Genomic DNA, 17461 nt, shown 5'->3' with positions numbered 1-17461 from the left:
CAATCAGGCTTCTCCAGTTCACAGTGGCGAGGGTAGTTCCGCCACAGTCTGTTCTTTATTTTCATAGACAGGGAAATACTCTCTTGGAATTAGTTAAATAAAGCCTAGTATATTGTCAGTATATGACATTGTTAAATTACTGTTTATGTTTAAAATATAACATTTACTTGTATGAGCGAACATTTTTAAGTTATATAGAACTCAGGTAAGTGGATTAAATTGGGCTTGCTCTTCCATTAATTTCTGTTCTCAATGCTGTCTTACTAAGGTTAAGGTGTGACCACAATCTTTAAAGCACTGCATTATATCTCTGAAATTGTCTTATCACCTGTTTCGTTATGGCCCAAGCATTTTATGTTGTTGTTTAAGTTGACCCAAGTGCTATCTCTGTTAGTGGGATACTTTCATAAGCTTAGGCAGTGGCTCATGGCCCAGACCCCCTGGCACACCAGTGGTCCAGGTTTTGTCACTATCCTTATTGTGTTAAAATGGAAAATGTTGAAATTCTTGACTTTTACTGGGTCATTCATTAAAGTGAGAATTCAAGGTGAATTCAAAGTGAATTTCAAATTTAAGGCCAGAGTAGCAGATTTGGAAACATTCTGTTCAGTTTGTCTACTTTAGCCTAACATTTAAAATCCCACCTTCTTCACAATCTCAATGCTCCCAGTTTGTCTTCCTATACTGTCAATGTTCCAGCAGTTACCAAGAAGGTGCCCCCAATGGCTCCTCTTTATAGCTGCACTGATAATGCACACATTTTCTTCATTACCATTAAGGACACAGTTGTTCATCCCTTGCTTGCATGCGCCAGCATCCACACCACTTAATTAACAGTGAATGACTTAATGTGAAGAGGACTATGCAACCCGCTGCCACTAAAGCCTGAGTCCCCTTGCATGGTTATTGTTGCTGTATGGTTTGAGCATGTCAGTTTTGATCTGGCTTGCTCTGTTTGACTCTCCTGATACCCCTTTGGCTTGCTCTATTATCATTTCCTTGATTGTTGCTATTTCATTTTAGTATTAATGGTTATTTAGGTTTTCTGACATTCTCATTTGGACATGTTTCTAGTTACTCTGTTGCTCACCTGCTGTCAGGTAGTCATTTCTCTTTACCTTCTAGTAGATGTTGATTTGAATCCTGGCATTTTGGAAGATCGATAAAGGGACACTGTAGGCACCCAGGCCACTTCACCTCATTGAAGTGGTCTGGGTGCAAGCTCCCATCACCTTTAACCCTGCCCATGTAATTATTGCAGTTTTTATAAACTCCTCCTCTAGTGGCTGTCTACTAGACAGCCACTAGAGGGACTTCCTGGTGCTAAGACGACTTTTGGGTGCCTAAACGATGCTGGACATCCTCACGGTATGCATGAGAACTTCCAGCGTCACAGGAATCCCCATAGGAAAGCAATGAAGCATTAAATAATGCTATGGGGAAACAGTAATGCGAGCACAGGCGGAGCTGAGTTTTTGGGATAAAGTCAAACCAAATGTTCTATTGTCTTTTTAATGAGAATGTTATGATACCATCAGTTTCTATTTAACATTTTTCAATACATTTATAATACGGTTAAAGGTCTTATTCACCTAAACTGTAAGGATTTCCATCTACCCACTGTTAATTCTGAAAGCGGAAGAGAAAACTTTTATTGATGATTTAGACCTTACTTCTCAGCGATGTAGAGTTCATAAAGTAATTAATGATAGTTGAACTTACATTTTAGCTTTAGAGTTTGTGGAACCATTGCTATTGAGATCAAACACTGGTTCTTAGAACTGAACTAATGGAATCTAAGTATATCAAGATTTAATTTAGAGGGAAGAAAAGAGGAAATGATCTGTGAGCTCTGCTTTTGCTAATTCTTGTTTGTACTTTTACTTCTTGTTTACTTGCTGTATTTCCAACTTACTTTAACAGGTATGCTCATGTTTACTTTTCGATATGAAACCTAAATTAAATATGCTATCTCTGTCCAGTATAAACTGAACGATAGAACGATAGATAGATAGATAGATAGATAGAATGATCGATAGATAGTACAGTCTATCTTAGTACAGTCCACAAAATAATATTCACTTTACCTTTCCTGCATAATGATGGATGCCAAATGTTAGGTCAACCCCTTTAGGTCGCCAGAAATACTTTGATTTCAGATTGTCTTCAAATTTCTCTGTAAATCATTACAAATCATTAACATCTGTAGCCTTGAAATACTTAATAAACACACACGTAAATGCATACAATACATGACTTTGAACTATATATTTCTGGAAGATTATGTTTTTGAGGCATCTGGAGACATAATATTAAACCACGATACAGAGAGTTGAGTGGTTTATGGACATCTCCTGAGGTCAGAGGTGGTGCATTATTATCAAATAATACTTTCTTTACTGTTGTCAAATGTTTCTGTTACATAATTTTTAAGGTTAAGATTAGGGCTAGGGTTAGAGTTAGAATTAGTATTGGGGTTAATATTATAAGCATTACTCTTTTCAAGCAGCTCAAGATTAGTTTGAGATATATATATATATATATATATATATATATATATACACACACACACACACACGTCTTTTTGGGATGGAGATAAGTTGCGTCTAACAGATAGTGTAATTCTGTACATATAGTGGTAACTTTATAAAATGATACATGGTATCACATCCACTTCCTGTAAAGTTGATACCTAGTTCTAGAGGTTATAGTATCAGGTATATCCCCTGCCTGAAAAATGATGATTAAAGGAGCTGAGAAGACAGAAACAGTCTTATTCTGTCTCCCCAGGTCCCTCACCAACAATGACCATGAGAAAAAGATCTGCAGGAGGATCTGCATATTGCAGCTTCCTCCTGGTTTGCAAATCCTTCAGATTGCATCTTAGACAAAGAGGGACATGTTTCAGGGCGGCCCTAAGACTAATGGAACATTAACCCAAACTCTACCTTAATCCAAGCCCTTACCCTAAACTAACGTGTATTAAAACAGACAAAACACAATCTGGAAGGGAGTGTTTGGAAACATTCATAAATAAATCAACCTTCAGTCTCATGGTTTATTATGATGAAATCCCAAATTCCTTGATGGCAAATTCACCAATATGCTTCTTCTATCGTTCTCTGTATATATTTATATTTGTTTTTACAATAAGAAATAATATGCTGTAGAAATCCAGGAGAGAAATGTTGCTATTAATTAGCTCTAGTAAAAATAGGCACATGTTGTACTTATTATGTATTGAGTTTATCTTAAAAGACTTAAATGGAACAAGGTAGGAGATGCATCAAGGAAAAATTAGGTGATGTTCTGGGGAGAGGGGTATTTAAAGAGCAATCACCAGGGAAACCAATAGAGTATCTAAAAATGTAGCACTTTACACTCAAAATAAGAACTGATTTGCCTTTAAAAATATTCCAAATAAATATATGCACAAAAACAGCCATTCCACTCCAGCAGTTGAAAGAAACGAAATGCTACACAATAACGAAAAAAAAAAAAATCTCATTCTGGGCACTAAAGTTGGAACTCAATTGTAGCCTTTATATTATTTTTAACATTTCATTTTCTAAATATACTTGGTCTTGGAGAATTGACAGGGTAATTTTTGGCCTGAACATTGAAGCTGGAAAAATATCAGTTGTTGGTTATTTTTAACTCAGATTTGTAGTATAATTTGGCTATTGGAGTTTTTGCTTAATTTTACTAATTTTAAAGTTTACTGAGCAGAACCTTCACACTTTTCAGTGACAGCGGCATTTGTGATTTGAAAGATTATCAGATTTGTTTTTAAATGCCAGGTGACTGGTTTGTGATAAACATAGGGTACCATTTTATCTTCAAATGTCAGTAGCAAGGTTAGATTAAAAGCTCCAGGTATACGCATTCACTTTGTCTAAAAATGACTGTAAATCACAGAGTACAATAAAAATAATCATGCATTTTAAATACTATTTTTTATTTGAATTAAATATACATCTGTACAGGAACCAACAAAAATATGGGGGCCGGGCAGTAGTATTTTTTTATTTTATTTTTTTTATTCAAAGTTTATTGATGTGAAAAGTGCATACATTAGTAAAACATCTGGGTCGTGTTACAATAGTATAACCTTGCACAATTGTGGGCCAATTCGTATGTCATTAAAGTAGCGTGTTGGTGAGACCGTGCAGTGCTGTGTGGTGCGACGTAGCTAATGTCAGCGGTGCATAACCTTAGCACCAAATATTAAGAAGTTGGTCAGGTATTTGGCAGGTTGGTTTTGTTGTATTGTGAGCTGTCCAGGTCTGATTGCCAGGCCCAGCTTAGGCAGCACCACAATGGGCGCTTTTTGTGTGTTCGAGGGTCCCCCCATCCTTGATTGCATTAAGCATGTCAATTTGGTGTGGCACCAGTGTTTTATAGTAGGTTCTATAGTATTTGATGGTGAAGCCATCAGGGCCCAGGCTCTTCCCATTTTTGGCCAGTTTCAAAGCAATGGATAGTTCTTCTGATGAGAGCTGCGCCTGTGTATACCTTGGTTGTGAGGTGCTTGGCTAGGTATGTGTTCCCTTGTGGCTTCATTGCGGTTGTGGAGGTTGTACAGGGATTCGTAATAGAGCCGGAATAATTCCGTAATCGACTTTGGGGTGTTTCGGGTGGTTCCGTCATATTTAATTTCTGAGATAAAGCATTTCTGCCTTGCTTTCCTCAGGGCTCTTACCAGCAGCTTGCCGCTTTTGTTGCCATATTCGTAGAAGGTTTTCGGGGGTTGTCGGAATTGTAAGACAATCTTTTGGGAAATGTGGGAGTTCAGTTCTGCCCTGGCCATTATCAGTTGCTTGTATGTGTCTTCGTTTAACGAGAATGTGTGCTCCTTTTCAGGTCCGCTACTTTCCGTGAGAGGTCGGCCATTTCCTGAGTGATTTGTTTTTTATGTTGCACTCCATGTCGAATCAGGAGGCCGTGGACCACACATTTGTGTGCCTCCCAAATCTTGTCATGGGTGGAGTCTGGTATGCGGTTCACGTGGAAAATTGGTCTATGTGGGATTGCACCTCTCGTTGGATTAGGGGGTCCTCTATCAGCGACTCATGGGCATTTGTATTTTATAAAATTTAGTTTTCAAAGGGCCACAAAATGATACATTATCCCTGCAGATGTTGTTAGTAGAATAGGATATAGAGATATTTAAGCTACCTGACTTCAACTTTTAATATATATATATAAATATATATATATATATAAAATTGATTTCTCACCCCTCCTGGGTGGTATATTTATTCCTCATTGCTGACACCTGGGAATCTGAGGGTTCTGCGCAGTATCATAGCTGTTCCTAGAACTGCACTCTTCTTGACCGCGATCTCACCCTTTCCCACCTAAAATCTGTTGAAGCTACTCCCCCAATTTGGGGGTCACAGCCCCAAGTGCTCCTATCATAAACTGGGACTACCACTGCCTTCACTCTCCTCATCCTTTCTAGCTCTTCTTCCAGTTCTTGGTATTTGTCCATCTACTCAACGTCCTTCTTCCCAATGTTTTAGTCACTGGGTAACATCAACCACCAATGCAGTCTTCCATTACTTGTCTACCACCACGATGTCAAGTTGTTTGGCCAGTACTTGTTTGTCTGCCTGGATCTTGAAGTCCCACAGGATCATACTAAAATAGTCATTCTCAACTACCCTTTGTGGTATATTTCATCTAGACCATCTAGGCTGGTCTAGCCCATATTCTGAGCAGATGTTTCAGTATGCAATCCCAGCAATTTTCACAAACAGTTATGCAATAAAATGTATTCCATTAGAGATAAGTTTGATCTTCTTCTTGTGGAGACAATAACCAGTGACGATAAAATATATTTTCTTGTATGGTTTTAAAAGCTACACAATCATGACTTGTGATGTAGTACCTCTTCCCCACTAGATATTCTGATATATCCCAACCATTCCATCTGGTTCCAATTCCAATGGAAATATGTGTGAGATGAGATTTGGGCACATAATACAAAAATAAACAGAAGGATATATTATACAAACTACCGTATATACTCGAGTATAAGCCGAGTTTTTTAGCACATTTTTTGTGCTAAAAAACACCAACTCGGCTTATACTCGAGTCAATAGTCTGTATTATGGCAATTTGCATTGCCATAATACAGACTGGGGGAGAGGGGGGCTGGCAGAGCTGTAACTTACCTGTCCTGCAGCTCCTGTCAGCTCCCTCCTCCTCCGTGCCGTCCGTTTAGCACCACGGTCAGCTCCCAGTGTAAGTATCGCGAGAGCCGCGGCTCTCGCGAGACTTACAGTGTGAGCTGACAGAGGGAGCTGCACGGACGGCGCGGAGGAGGAGAGAGGTGACAGGAGCTGCAGGAGAGGTAAGTTACAGCTCTGCCAGCCCCCCTCTCCCCCCCACTGAACTGCCAATGCCACTGGACCACCAGGGAAGGAGAGCCCCCCTCCCTGCCATGTAGCAAGCAGGGAGGGGGGACAAAAAAAAATAGTAATAATAAAAAAATAAGAATAAATAAATAATAATACAATAATAATAATAATTAAATAAAATAAATAAAATAATAATAAATAATAATAATAAAAAAAATGAAAATAATAAAAAAAAAATTGCCCACCCCCCAGCAAGGCTCTGCAACACACACACACACTACACTCATACACACACGCTGCACTCATACACACACGCTGCACTCATACACACACGCTGCACTCATACACACACGCTGCACTCATACACACACGCTGCATTCATACACTCACACTGCATTCATACACTCACACTGCATTCATACACACACACTGCACTCATACGCACACTGCACTCATACGCACACTGCACTCATACGCACGCTGCACTCATACGCACGCTGCACTCATACGCACGCTGCATTCATACACACACGCTGCATTCATACACACACGCTGCATTCATACACACGCTGCATTCATACACAAACACTGCATTCATACACACACACTGCATTCATACACACACACTGCATTCATACACACACACTGCATTCATTATACACACACTGTAAATAAATATTCAATTAATATATTTTTTTTAGGATCTAATTTTATTTAGAAATTTACCAGTAGCTGCTGCATTTCTCACCATAGTCTTATACTCGAGTCAATAAGTTTTCCCAGTTTTTTGGGGTAAAATTAGGGGCCTCGGCTTATATTCGGGTCGGCTTATACTCGAGTATATACGGTAATTTTATCTCGACAAAGCAGATTTGTGCTTAATTTTAATTTCACACATTTTGCCACCTTGTGTCCGACCTTGTGCAACGAAGTTACACTTACCAACAAGTGTTTGATCAGTAGCTCTTGGAAATCTGATTTCTTCATCGAGAAGAGAAAGTAGACCCATTGGTTTTTGTAAGAACATGTCCAGAAGTGGCCTGTTGTCTTCATATTCAATAATTCTTGCATCCACATCTTCATTTAGATATTCATTCTAAAAAAAAAAAAAGTTTCTATTTTTCTATATAGTATGTATATAAGTATATTGCTCTCTTCCTTTCTGTCTCTTTCTCCCTCCGTGCCTCTCTCTTGCCCCTCTGTCTCTTCTTCCCTCTCCCCATCTCCCTGTGTCTCTCTTGCCCTCTGTGTCTCTCTCTTCCCCCCTCTGTCTCTTTCTCCCCCCCTCCCCTGCATTATTTATCCCTTTCACCACCCCCTGAGACTGACCTTGTCTGACAGTCTGTCAGATACAGGACAGCACAGCACAGCACTGGAGGACTGAGGGAGATAGCAGAGCTGACTATCATGCTCCCTCGCAATTCCCACAATTCATAGCATGGACACATCATAGAGTAATCATAGAGCGTGATAGTCAGCTCTGCCCCCTCTTTCAGTCCTCCTGTGCTAGCTGATAGCTGCATAGCTGTCAGTATTGGTGAGTGTGCCGCCGGACCGGCTAGGCGGCCACCCGGCCCGGCGGCACCTGCATGCATTACAGGAGGTACCTATCGGAGGCAGCTGACCTCCTAAAAGTGTGCCACTGGACCGACCACCCGGTGGCACCTTCATGCGGCCAAGATTACTGAAGAATCATAGTTGCGCAGCCCCCAGGTGCTGCAGCCCACCGGGAAATTTCCCAGTATCCCGGTGAGCCAGTCCGGCCCTGGTCGCTGTTCATAGTGATAGGGTTAACTTGTAAAGCACTTGTAAAGAAAAGGCAGAATGACTCATTAAATGTGATTTCAGTCTGGTAGCCCATTAATAAAATAACATAAGACAGTGAATTACATTACTTTTTGTGAAAAGGAAAACAATGTCGCACTAACATGACCTAAATGAGCAGGAAACGTATCCTGCTCGGAGAATGTTTCCAGTTTAAATAGTTATGAATAAAATGTGGAATTCCCTTTGAATTATCGACCATTCAGACTTTACAGAATAATCTTCAGCCATGAGAAAGCATGGGGAATGCGCATCCATATTTTCACTTTTCACTTTGAAGATGCTGGATTAAAAAGTATTTTATAAAATAAATAGAAAAAAAAACATTTTTAATCTATTTTGAAACATGAAGAGAGGGTTCTGGGGAAAATGAGGCTCAACTTTTATATTAGTTGCGTGGTATGATTCAAATACATTCTGTTTTACTTTTAGGCCGATATAAAAAAAAATCATAGATCTATTTAAGATAAATGCGTATATATATCCGATAAATAGAATGATTTATTATTTGACATCAAAGAGCCAAAGCAATTTCCCAGCTTCACGATAAGGGTCCGTTTTACAAATTATTATCAGAAATGAAGGTATACATAACCTGTATGGTAACTCAATAAAAATGTATTGCTAATATCAATAACAACAACAGCAATAAGAAATCTGTGGTTATTGTAAATTATTATTTGTACAAGATTAATTTCAATATGATGATTAGTGAATCAGCTGCTACTTCGCAGTTCGACCTAAGAAACCTCGAGGCAACATTTTACTTTATTTGACTTATCATAAATGGTTGGAAAGGTCACATCAATTACACCCTGCTCTGTGTAATAAAAATGCTAATAGCAATACAAAGATTTTTATGAAAATATTTTACTGTAAGAAAAAACAAATATTAATTTATTGTGGCAGTCGTCCTCGTGTATACAGCAATACGTGGGCATTGGTGCGGACAGATTTTCATTAAAATGTTTCAGTAAATTTAAAAAAAAAAATTAAATTCATGTACAGTCTCATAATTATTTGTGCATTATGATTCTACATTTTTATTAATCTTTTTCATTTATTTTACATTAACGATATTAATATAGATGGAAGTCTATTGTGAATGTTGTGCATGTAGAAGACAGTTGATACTTTAATGTGGGTGCTAATACGATGCAAAGAATGGAGTTTACAGTAAAAACAATATACAATCACATTTTAGAACAAGGTGCAGAGGAACCATTGAGTTAGAGGGTGCTGTAAGGGAATTAGCATAGTGTAGGCATGATGCAGGTAATGGATTCAGTTGAGACTGAAACTAGTTGAGCAGTGTTGAAGCAAGATGCAAGCAGTGGTTATGGTTGATACAAGCTACACCTGAGATTGGCTTGGATCAATGCACAAGTGAGTTTTTTGTTTTTTGGGGGGCTTGGGGGAGTTGTAAATATTACTGCATGTTTAGAATATAGATAAACAGAATTCTAAACAACTATGTCCAATCAATCCTATCATTTGATAATTATCTGCATGTTTGTGGCTGTTTATGCGCCTTTACTTAGTGTTAACAAGATGACAATTACGCTATTCTGGTGTTTTTCAATAACAGTTTCGGTATTTTCGATTTGACAATGAAGGGACCTTTACCTTATAATATGCTGTCATGTTTAAGCTATCACAATAACTCCAGGTAAGATTCATTAACACATTAATAGAGCCATTTGCCCTTCTTTAATTCAACAGACAAAACCTGGACTTGATAAACCATGGGCAACACGTTTCAACAAACTATGGAATATCCCAACAATTATCAAACTTAACAACAGCACGTGCACAACAAACACTACATAAACCTTGCAATATCTGATGACATTTGGAAGCAACATCAAACCTTACAAATGCTTCTTGCTAGATTAATTAAATCAAATAAAGTACGAGTCTCAGGAAACGTCTGAAGCAAACAGAAATCTCTATATTATCAGCAACGTTCCTCAGATGTTTGCATAACGTCAGATTATCATAAATGTCCACTTAGCAAACATCTCCACAACAAATTTAATCTTCTGTGCAGTAGTCTTGCAACACTTGCTGCTCAAGTGCATTCACTGTCCTCCCAGTAAATTCTCCTGTTCCATTTTTGTCACACTTTGTTACTTTTTTTAAATCCATTTAAAATTTCAAAAGGTTTGGCCGATTTGCTCTTAGTAAGTGGATGGATGCTCAAGGAATACAAGCGTTCCACCTCGTTGCTAGTTTATGACAAGCCCTGTTAAATAAACATTTCCCCTGTGCTAGTTCCTCGGTTTTAAATATTTTAAAAGTAATAAAGTAATCTACACAATTCCTGTGTTCCCTCAAAAAATATTATTTAAAAAAAAAAATTCTGTATACATATATATATTAGTATATCAAAAAGATTAATTGTATTGTCGGTTGTAATAACAGCAATTAACATTAGGTACCAAATGCGTAAAATAAAATATGGAAATCCTTCTATCTTTTTTTTTTTAATTGTGGAAGAGGGGGTTCTATACACAAGGTAGAGATATGCATCTTAATGATGCCTAATTAGCCAACCTATATTCCACAATGACACAGTCATTAACCTCCCGATCAGTAAAATATACACCAGATAAATCTCAGTATTATATTGAAGTGCAAGCGTATAACAAATAGGAACATATTTAAATATCCTACGATTACAAGTCACAGCAGGGAGTATAAGAACTGAGACTGTCAGTAGCAATGTCAGTGTACTGTGCTTGAAGCTACTTTTGGAACCCTGGTGCCTCAGGAAATAGGGTGATTATAAAGGAACAAGCAGAAGTATCAAACGTGTTCCATAACACTTCCAAAAAAAAAAAAATTGCAAACAAAACACTTTTAAGGAAAGCATTAAATGATAGCTAGACCTAGTAAATACATATTTAATGCAAATGAGGGGAACTTGGGTGCCTAATCGTGACAGACACATTGTCTACAAAATATATAAGCATACTGCATACGTAATAGATATTATAATAACAAATAATGACATTATGCATGGCCTTAAATATTCCGTGGAGTTTTCATGGCACTGGAGAAATAATCTTTATTGCCCATCTTGAACTATTCTTGTCCTGCAAATGTAGACGACAGTGACAAATGCCAGAGAATGTCACAGACACCTTCAATGATTAACACTTTTTGAAAGTTAATTGATTACATGCATGTGTGTCTTCTTATAGTAAATCGGAAAATCTAGGGATTGAAACGTAGCCTCAAAGACTGGGATATTCCTGTGTTAGCAGGTGGTTCATCAAACCTACACTGATTTAATACTGAACAGTTCGGGAATGGTAAAATCTATTTGCTGCTGGCCCTCATTCGAAGTATTTACGTGGAGCTAGCTTATTCTATCTCATCCATAAATATACAGCAACACACAGTGTTAACACATTTCAGAAAACTGTATCTCTACAAAAATCACAAACACTTGACTACATAGAGGTCAGAAATTGATGGGTGCTATTGAATAAATAAATTAGCAAAAAGGACCTATTATTGGTATTCTGAAACAAATCAACCTCCTACTTTATGGGGGTGGCTCAACACATTGAATCCAAAGTTCTCAGTGAATAACCCCCAATTTAGTATTAAAGGGACACTATAGGCACCCAGACCACTTCAGCTCATTGAAGTGGTCTGGGTGCAGTGTCTCAGGCCTCTTAAATCTTCAATAGTTATTATTGCAGTTATTGAGAAACTGAAAGATTTCCATTGGAGGGATAACTCTATTTTTTTTACCTTACCTGGACCTTCCTGATTTTTTTATCCGAAGGTACCACACTTTTTACCTCCTTTGTGAGGAGTAAACCACCTACACTACACAGGATTGAGCAACAACCTCATGTATTTGTTCTCCTTATGTGAATATACCTCTTTTTATTTTGCTTTTACACTAACAAAACAATAGAGCACTATTTTCTGTTTTTATTCTCATTTTATGTAATTGGTGAACATCTGTAATACTACAATTTTGAGGGAAATACCCGTGAACACTTGACATCTCAACTGGCCCTTGACCCTGAGCTACTATCTACAAGGAACCAAACTGAGCGACATATCCACAGGTTGGGGTCATACCGATCAGACGCATATATCTGAAGGTGAACATAAGCTCCAGAAAATTGTAAGTGGCATTTCTCTTATTTTACCTCACAACCTATAGAATAAACTACACTATATTCTGTTTTCTGTCCTCATATTTTCCATATGGACTCACCACCATACGAATTTGAGGGTGCTTCCCTGTACCCATTCCTAATGTATGTACTAGCTATGCATCCAATAACATGCTTAACCTTTTTTTTTTAAATCCAAATAAACTCTTTAATGAACAGGTAAACAATGATCTATAGTGCATAATGAAAGCCCTGCTCTTGAAATGGTTAAACCAATTCAATCCAAATTCATTTTAAGATAAAATGGGAAAAAAAACTACTTATTTTTATTTTTGTTATTGTCTTCCGGAGATCTGAATGCTTTTTTTTTTTTAGACCAACAGAGTCAATGTGGAGAGGAAGCTGAGATTGAGAAATTGTTTCAGCAAAGACGTGATCAACTCTCAACAAATAATGGCTTACTAAATACTAAATAATCCCGCAGGGATTTACTGTGGGAATTATCTATCATAAATAGTAGAAAGAAATGAGAGGCTGGGAACTCCTTTGCCAATAAGAAAACAAAAATTATATCATTGAGTGCTAATTAGACATGTGCAATTTGTTCCGTACCGAATGTAAATTCTGACAAATTTTGGCAATTCGGACATTCGGATGCTTCCGAATGTCTGAATTGCCAAATTGCCGAATTTCGATGCCGAACCTAACTTTTGAAGTGCCAAAGTACTTCAGATTTCTGAAAAGTGGCAAAACAGGAGAGGGAGGAAAAATTAAGGGAATGATGACAGGAATGTAACCCTACCCCTACCCCTAACCCCTTGTAACGTTAATACCCAATACGCAGAGTGAAAATCGCCAAGACGATAGAGACAGGTAGAAAGTCCCAAAAACCAGTCCTTAGAATGGCCAGAATAATAGAAACTACAAGAAATGCCAGAAACAAGCCAAGTTCAGAGGAAGCTAGAAATACACAATAGCGAGGAACGTAGCCGAGTCAGGGAAATCAGAAATCAGAATAGTCAAGAGCAAGCCAGGTCAAAACAAAAAGAACAATCAAAAGAATACAGGAACGCGTTGAGGGGACACTAGGAACCACAACAGGCCACTGATTTGGAGGCAGACTGGGCTTTTATATGATTGGGGGTGTGATTTACATAACTCTGCCCCCAAAAGGCATGTGTACGTTGAGCTCTCTTGTTTAGAGCTCTTCTGACCATTGGGGGTTGGTACGAATGCGCTGCCTCTTTAAAAGGAGTGGGCGCGTAGCGCCCAGCGTCACTGATGCTTAATGCTTCTTTTACCGGGGTGGGAGCGGCGGTCCGACTGATCCCGATGTCGGCAGATCGGTGGACCGACAAGGCTCACACCCCTACCCCAAACCCCAAACCGTATCCTTAACTCTAATCCCTAATCCAACCCTACCCCTAACCCTAACCCTAATCCCTAACCCTAGTAGTATTAGGGTAATGGGGTAGGGTTAGGGGTAGGGTTAGGGAACTGTTGAAGTCCAGAATTCCCAAAGTGCCGTAGTCCCGAATTGCCTAATTCCCAAATTGCCGAAGTTCCGAATTTCGTAAGTGCTGAACTGAGCCGAAGTGGCGAATTGCCGAAGTCCCGAAGTTCAGAATTTCGGAAGTGCTAAACCAAACTGAAGTGCCAAATTGCCTGAGTGCCGAATAGCCGAAGTCCCGAACCAGATTTTTTGCCCATGTACTTCCCCGGTGCTAATATTAATACAGATCAAAGAATGAAGCGGTACAATCACTACTGGAAACATAAAACAGAACATTTCTGTTGATTCTGGTACATTAAGAACTATTTCCTCAAAATAAAAACAAATATAGAAACTCAAGACACCATCATTCCACTATATTGAACAAAAAAACTGAGTATTAAAAATAATAACATGGGAACCAAAAAAAATCCTGCACATTATTCCATGCATGTTCCATGCTCTCTTCTCTGAAAAAGATAAGTTCCTGCAAGACTTGCCTATTTATCATGACATATTAAAGATAGTAATGTCTGAAATGCATAAAGGTTTTGTTCATCTGGTACCTTTTGACTAGTGATGTCGCGAACATAAAATTTTCCGTTTGCGAACGGCGAACGTGAACTTCCGCAAATGTTCGCGAACGGGCGAACCGGGTGAACCGCCATAGACTTCAAAAGGCAGGCGAATTTTAAAACCCACAGGGACTCTTTCTGGCCACAATAGTGATGGAAAAGTTGTTTCAAGGGGACTAACACCTGGACTTTGGCATGCCGGAGGGGGATCCATGGCAAAACTCCCATGGAAAATTACATAGTTGATGCAGAGTCTGGTTTTAATCCATTAAGGGCATAAATCGCCTAACATTCCTAAATTGTTTGGAATAACGTGCTTTAAAACATCAGGTATGATGTTGTATCGATCAAGTAGTGTAAGGGTTACGCCCGCTTCACAGTGACAGACCAAACTCACCGTTTAAAGCACCGCAAACAACCGCAAACAGTCCATTTGTACAACCGCAAACTCCCCATTTGCACAAGGTTGGATGCCAAGCTAGCCATGTCCCGTTCCTTGTCCTCACTGATGTAATTGAAGGTCTCTTCCTCCACCTAGCCACATACAACACCAAGGGTCCCCGAAAGGTGACAACAAGCCCCCTGTATTTTTTTTTTAAATGTACACTACTGTTACACCAGATATGAGTTGCACTGGTGTGACACTGTGCCCTGGCAGGCCCTGAAACGCACACATGTGAAGGAAACTGACTGCTATTATATTACAGTCAAAAAAGTTTTTTTTTTGTTAAATGCAAGCTATTGTGACACCAGATATGAGTGGTGGCGCTGGGCAAGTGGGCACAGTATACTCTGTGAGCCTGACACGCATGCTGACAGGCAGGCAACTGCAATTAGATTACAAAAAAAAAAAGCAGACTGATGTTCTAGCCCTAAAAAGGGCTTTTTGGGGTGCTGTCCTTACAGCAGAGATCAGATGAGTCCTTCAGGACTGTAGTGGACACTGAATACACTAGCCTAGCTATCGATTTCCCTATTAAATCAGCAGCAGCTACACTGTCCCTCCTCTCACTAAGAATACAGCTTCCAGGGGGCGGGGTCTAGCTGTCATGGAGGTAAGACGCACTTCGAGTGAGCTCCCTCAATATCTCACTTTAAGCAGCTATCAACAAGCGAATTTCACCCCAGAAGGGGATGACCCAGCAATATTGCTCCTACCTGACCGACCCGACATGCTTAATAGCGGTCAGCAACTCGACAGAATCTTACTTACCTCCGCGTGGCAAGTGTGGCCTGGTGCTCACCGGGCGGGAGAGGCGGCCGATCTCCCGATCCTGGGATGCCCAGGAGCAGCTACTTCCCTTGGACTGGTGGGGGTTATCCCGGTCCACCCCTGAGAGGCTGTCTGGAGCTAATAGACGCACAGAGCACAGCCGCCCAGGCTGACGTACTCATTTGCGACTCTCCCAATATGGCGGCGTTAAAACATGTCATTAGTTCACCTCCTAAAGAGTTTATTGTCTTAGTTCCTTACATGCCTTTACCTTAACCGTTCATGTATTATGTTATTCACTAGTCTCATCTCATGGGGCGACTCACACTTGATTTATAACTAGTGGTGGAGCTGCTGATATAAATACACAGTTGATAACGTGTCGTGCAAGCTACACCTTAAACATGACAGCCATCTTTCACAACAATGTACTGCTATATACTCATACCCTCAGTGCAACTAGCCATGATATACGCACGTTCAGCCTAGCATGCTCAAATATAACACACTTCTGTCTTAAAAAAAAAAAAAAGAATGCAGCTTCAGAATTAATCTAAATCGTATGCTGTCTAGGAGGTGGGAGGGTCTGCTGCTGATTGGCTGGAATGTGTCTGCTGACTGTGAGGTACAGGGTCAAAGTTTACTCAATGATGACGAATAGGGGGCGGACCGAACATCGCATATGTTCGCCATCCGTGGCGAACGCGAACAAGCTATGTTCGCCAGGAACTATTCACCAGTGAACCGTTCGGGACATCACTACTTTTGACCCTTCCACTGTATCTGTATTTTAAATAACGGAATAAAGCAGAGTGGGATTAACTATAAATCAATCATAGGAGGCCTCCTAGGACCAAGGGATTAGACATGGGCCCAGAATCAAGGTTTTGCTTGTCCCCATTAACCACCAATTTTTTTTTAAGAATGAGGAGGTCCCCTAAAAAGCAGGATTTTACAGTTTCACTTTTCCTCAAAATTATCTTTTCTGCTTATTTCCTAGTACATTTTACATATAAGGAATTATGGTGATTCTGATTAACTAAAAAATAATAATAATGGCAATAAAGTATTCCGGAATCTAACTGTTCTTTCACTAATGCATATTAAAGTCATATTTTCATGAAGGTATATTTTATATTGTATATTTTATGTTACGTATGTTCAGACTTGTCGATGAGAACAAACAATCAAAAGGAAAAACAAAAAAGAAAATATTGTAAACGATGGCATACCTGCTCCCAAGCAAAAATGTGCTGATTAAAGTAGAACTGGATTTGCTCATTTGCAATGTTGATGCAAAGTTGTTCAAATGAATTCTTTTTAAAATTCTCAAAGCCAAATATGTCAAGAATTCCAATATTATATCCAGCATCTTCCTCACTAAAAACAAATCAAACAATGTAACAACTTAAATGCAGCTATAACATAAACAAATTAAACAATGTAAATTTAATTATAACAAAAAACCTTTGTTTAATACACTCTCCGGGTACATCATTTAATGGTTCTATTTATTAGACTTGTGTCCGGTGGAATTTACTTTGGCCTAATAATTTTTCCTGAAATTTTCATTTTGTTCAGGACGTCCAACATAAGGTTCATACTAGGTTGAATGTTTTTCATGAGAAACTATTAGGGGAAACATTCCGACAAAGCAAAAAGGGTAAGCCATGTGGTACACAGATCAAGCGAGAAAAAGTAACTAGAAAAGGGGAAAAGAGCAGCGAAGGTCCACACCTATATACTTATATATTTTTTGAACATCCAATACATAAAATATATAAATATAGATGTTCCTACTGCTACTCCCCTCTTTCCCTCCACTAATTACCTCTCACTTGATCTGTGAA

The 17461-nt window shown here is 39.0% G+C and overlaps 1 protein-coding gene across 1 annotated transcript in view; it reads right to left on the bottom strand.

Annotated features, from left to right (window-relative positions):
• Positions 1 to 17461, bottom strand: part of MYO3A (myosin IIIA) — a 168731-nt gene that overhangs the window by 74860 nt on the left and 76410 nt on the right. Inside the window, exons 19-21 of the mRNA XM_063453143.1 lie at positions 16844 to 16991; positions 7308 to 7461; positions 2088 to 2176 (exon numbers count right to left, since the gene is read on the bottom strand). Of these exons, the coding sequence (XP_063309213.1) occupies positions 2088 to 2176; positions 7308 to 7461; positions 16844 to 16991 (391 nt within the window). The remainder of the gene's footprint in view (positions 1 to 2087; positions 2177 to 7307; positions 7462 to 16843; positions 16992 to 17461) is intronic.

This window comes from Pelobates fuscus, chromosome 4, assembly GCF_036172605.1.
Source record: "Pelobates fuscus isolate aPelFus1 chromosome 4, aPelFus1.pri, whole genome shotgun sequence".
Classification (NCBI taxonomy): domain Eukaryota; kingdom Metazoa; phylum Chordata; class Amphibia; order Anura; family Pelobatidae; genus Pelobates; species Pelobates fuscus.
This window is presented reverse-complemented; position numbering and strand designations above follow the sequence as displayed.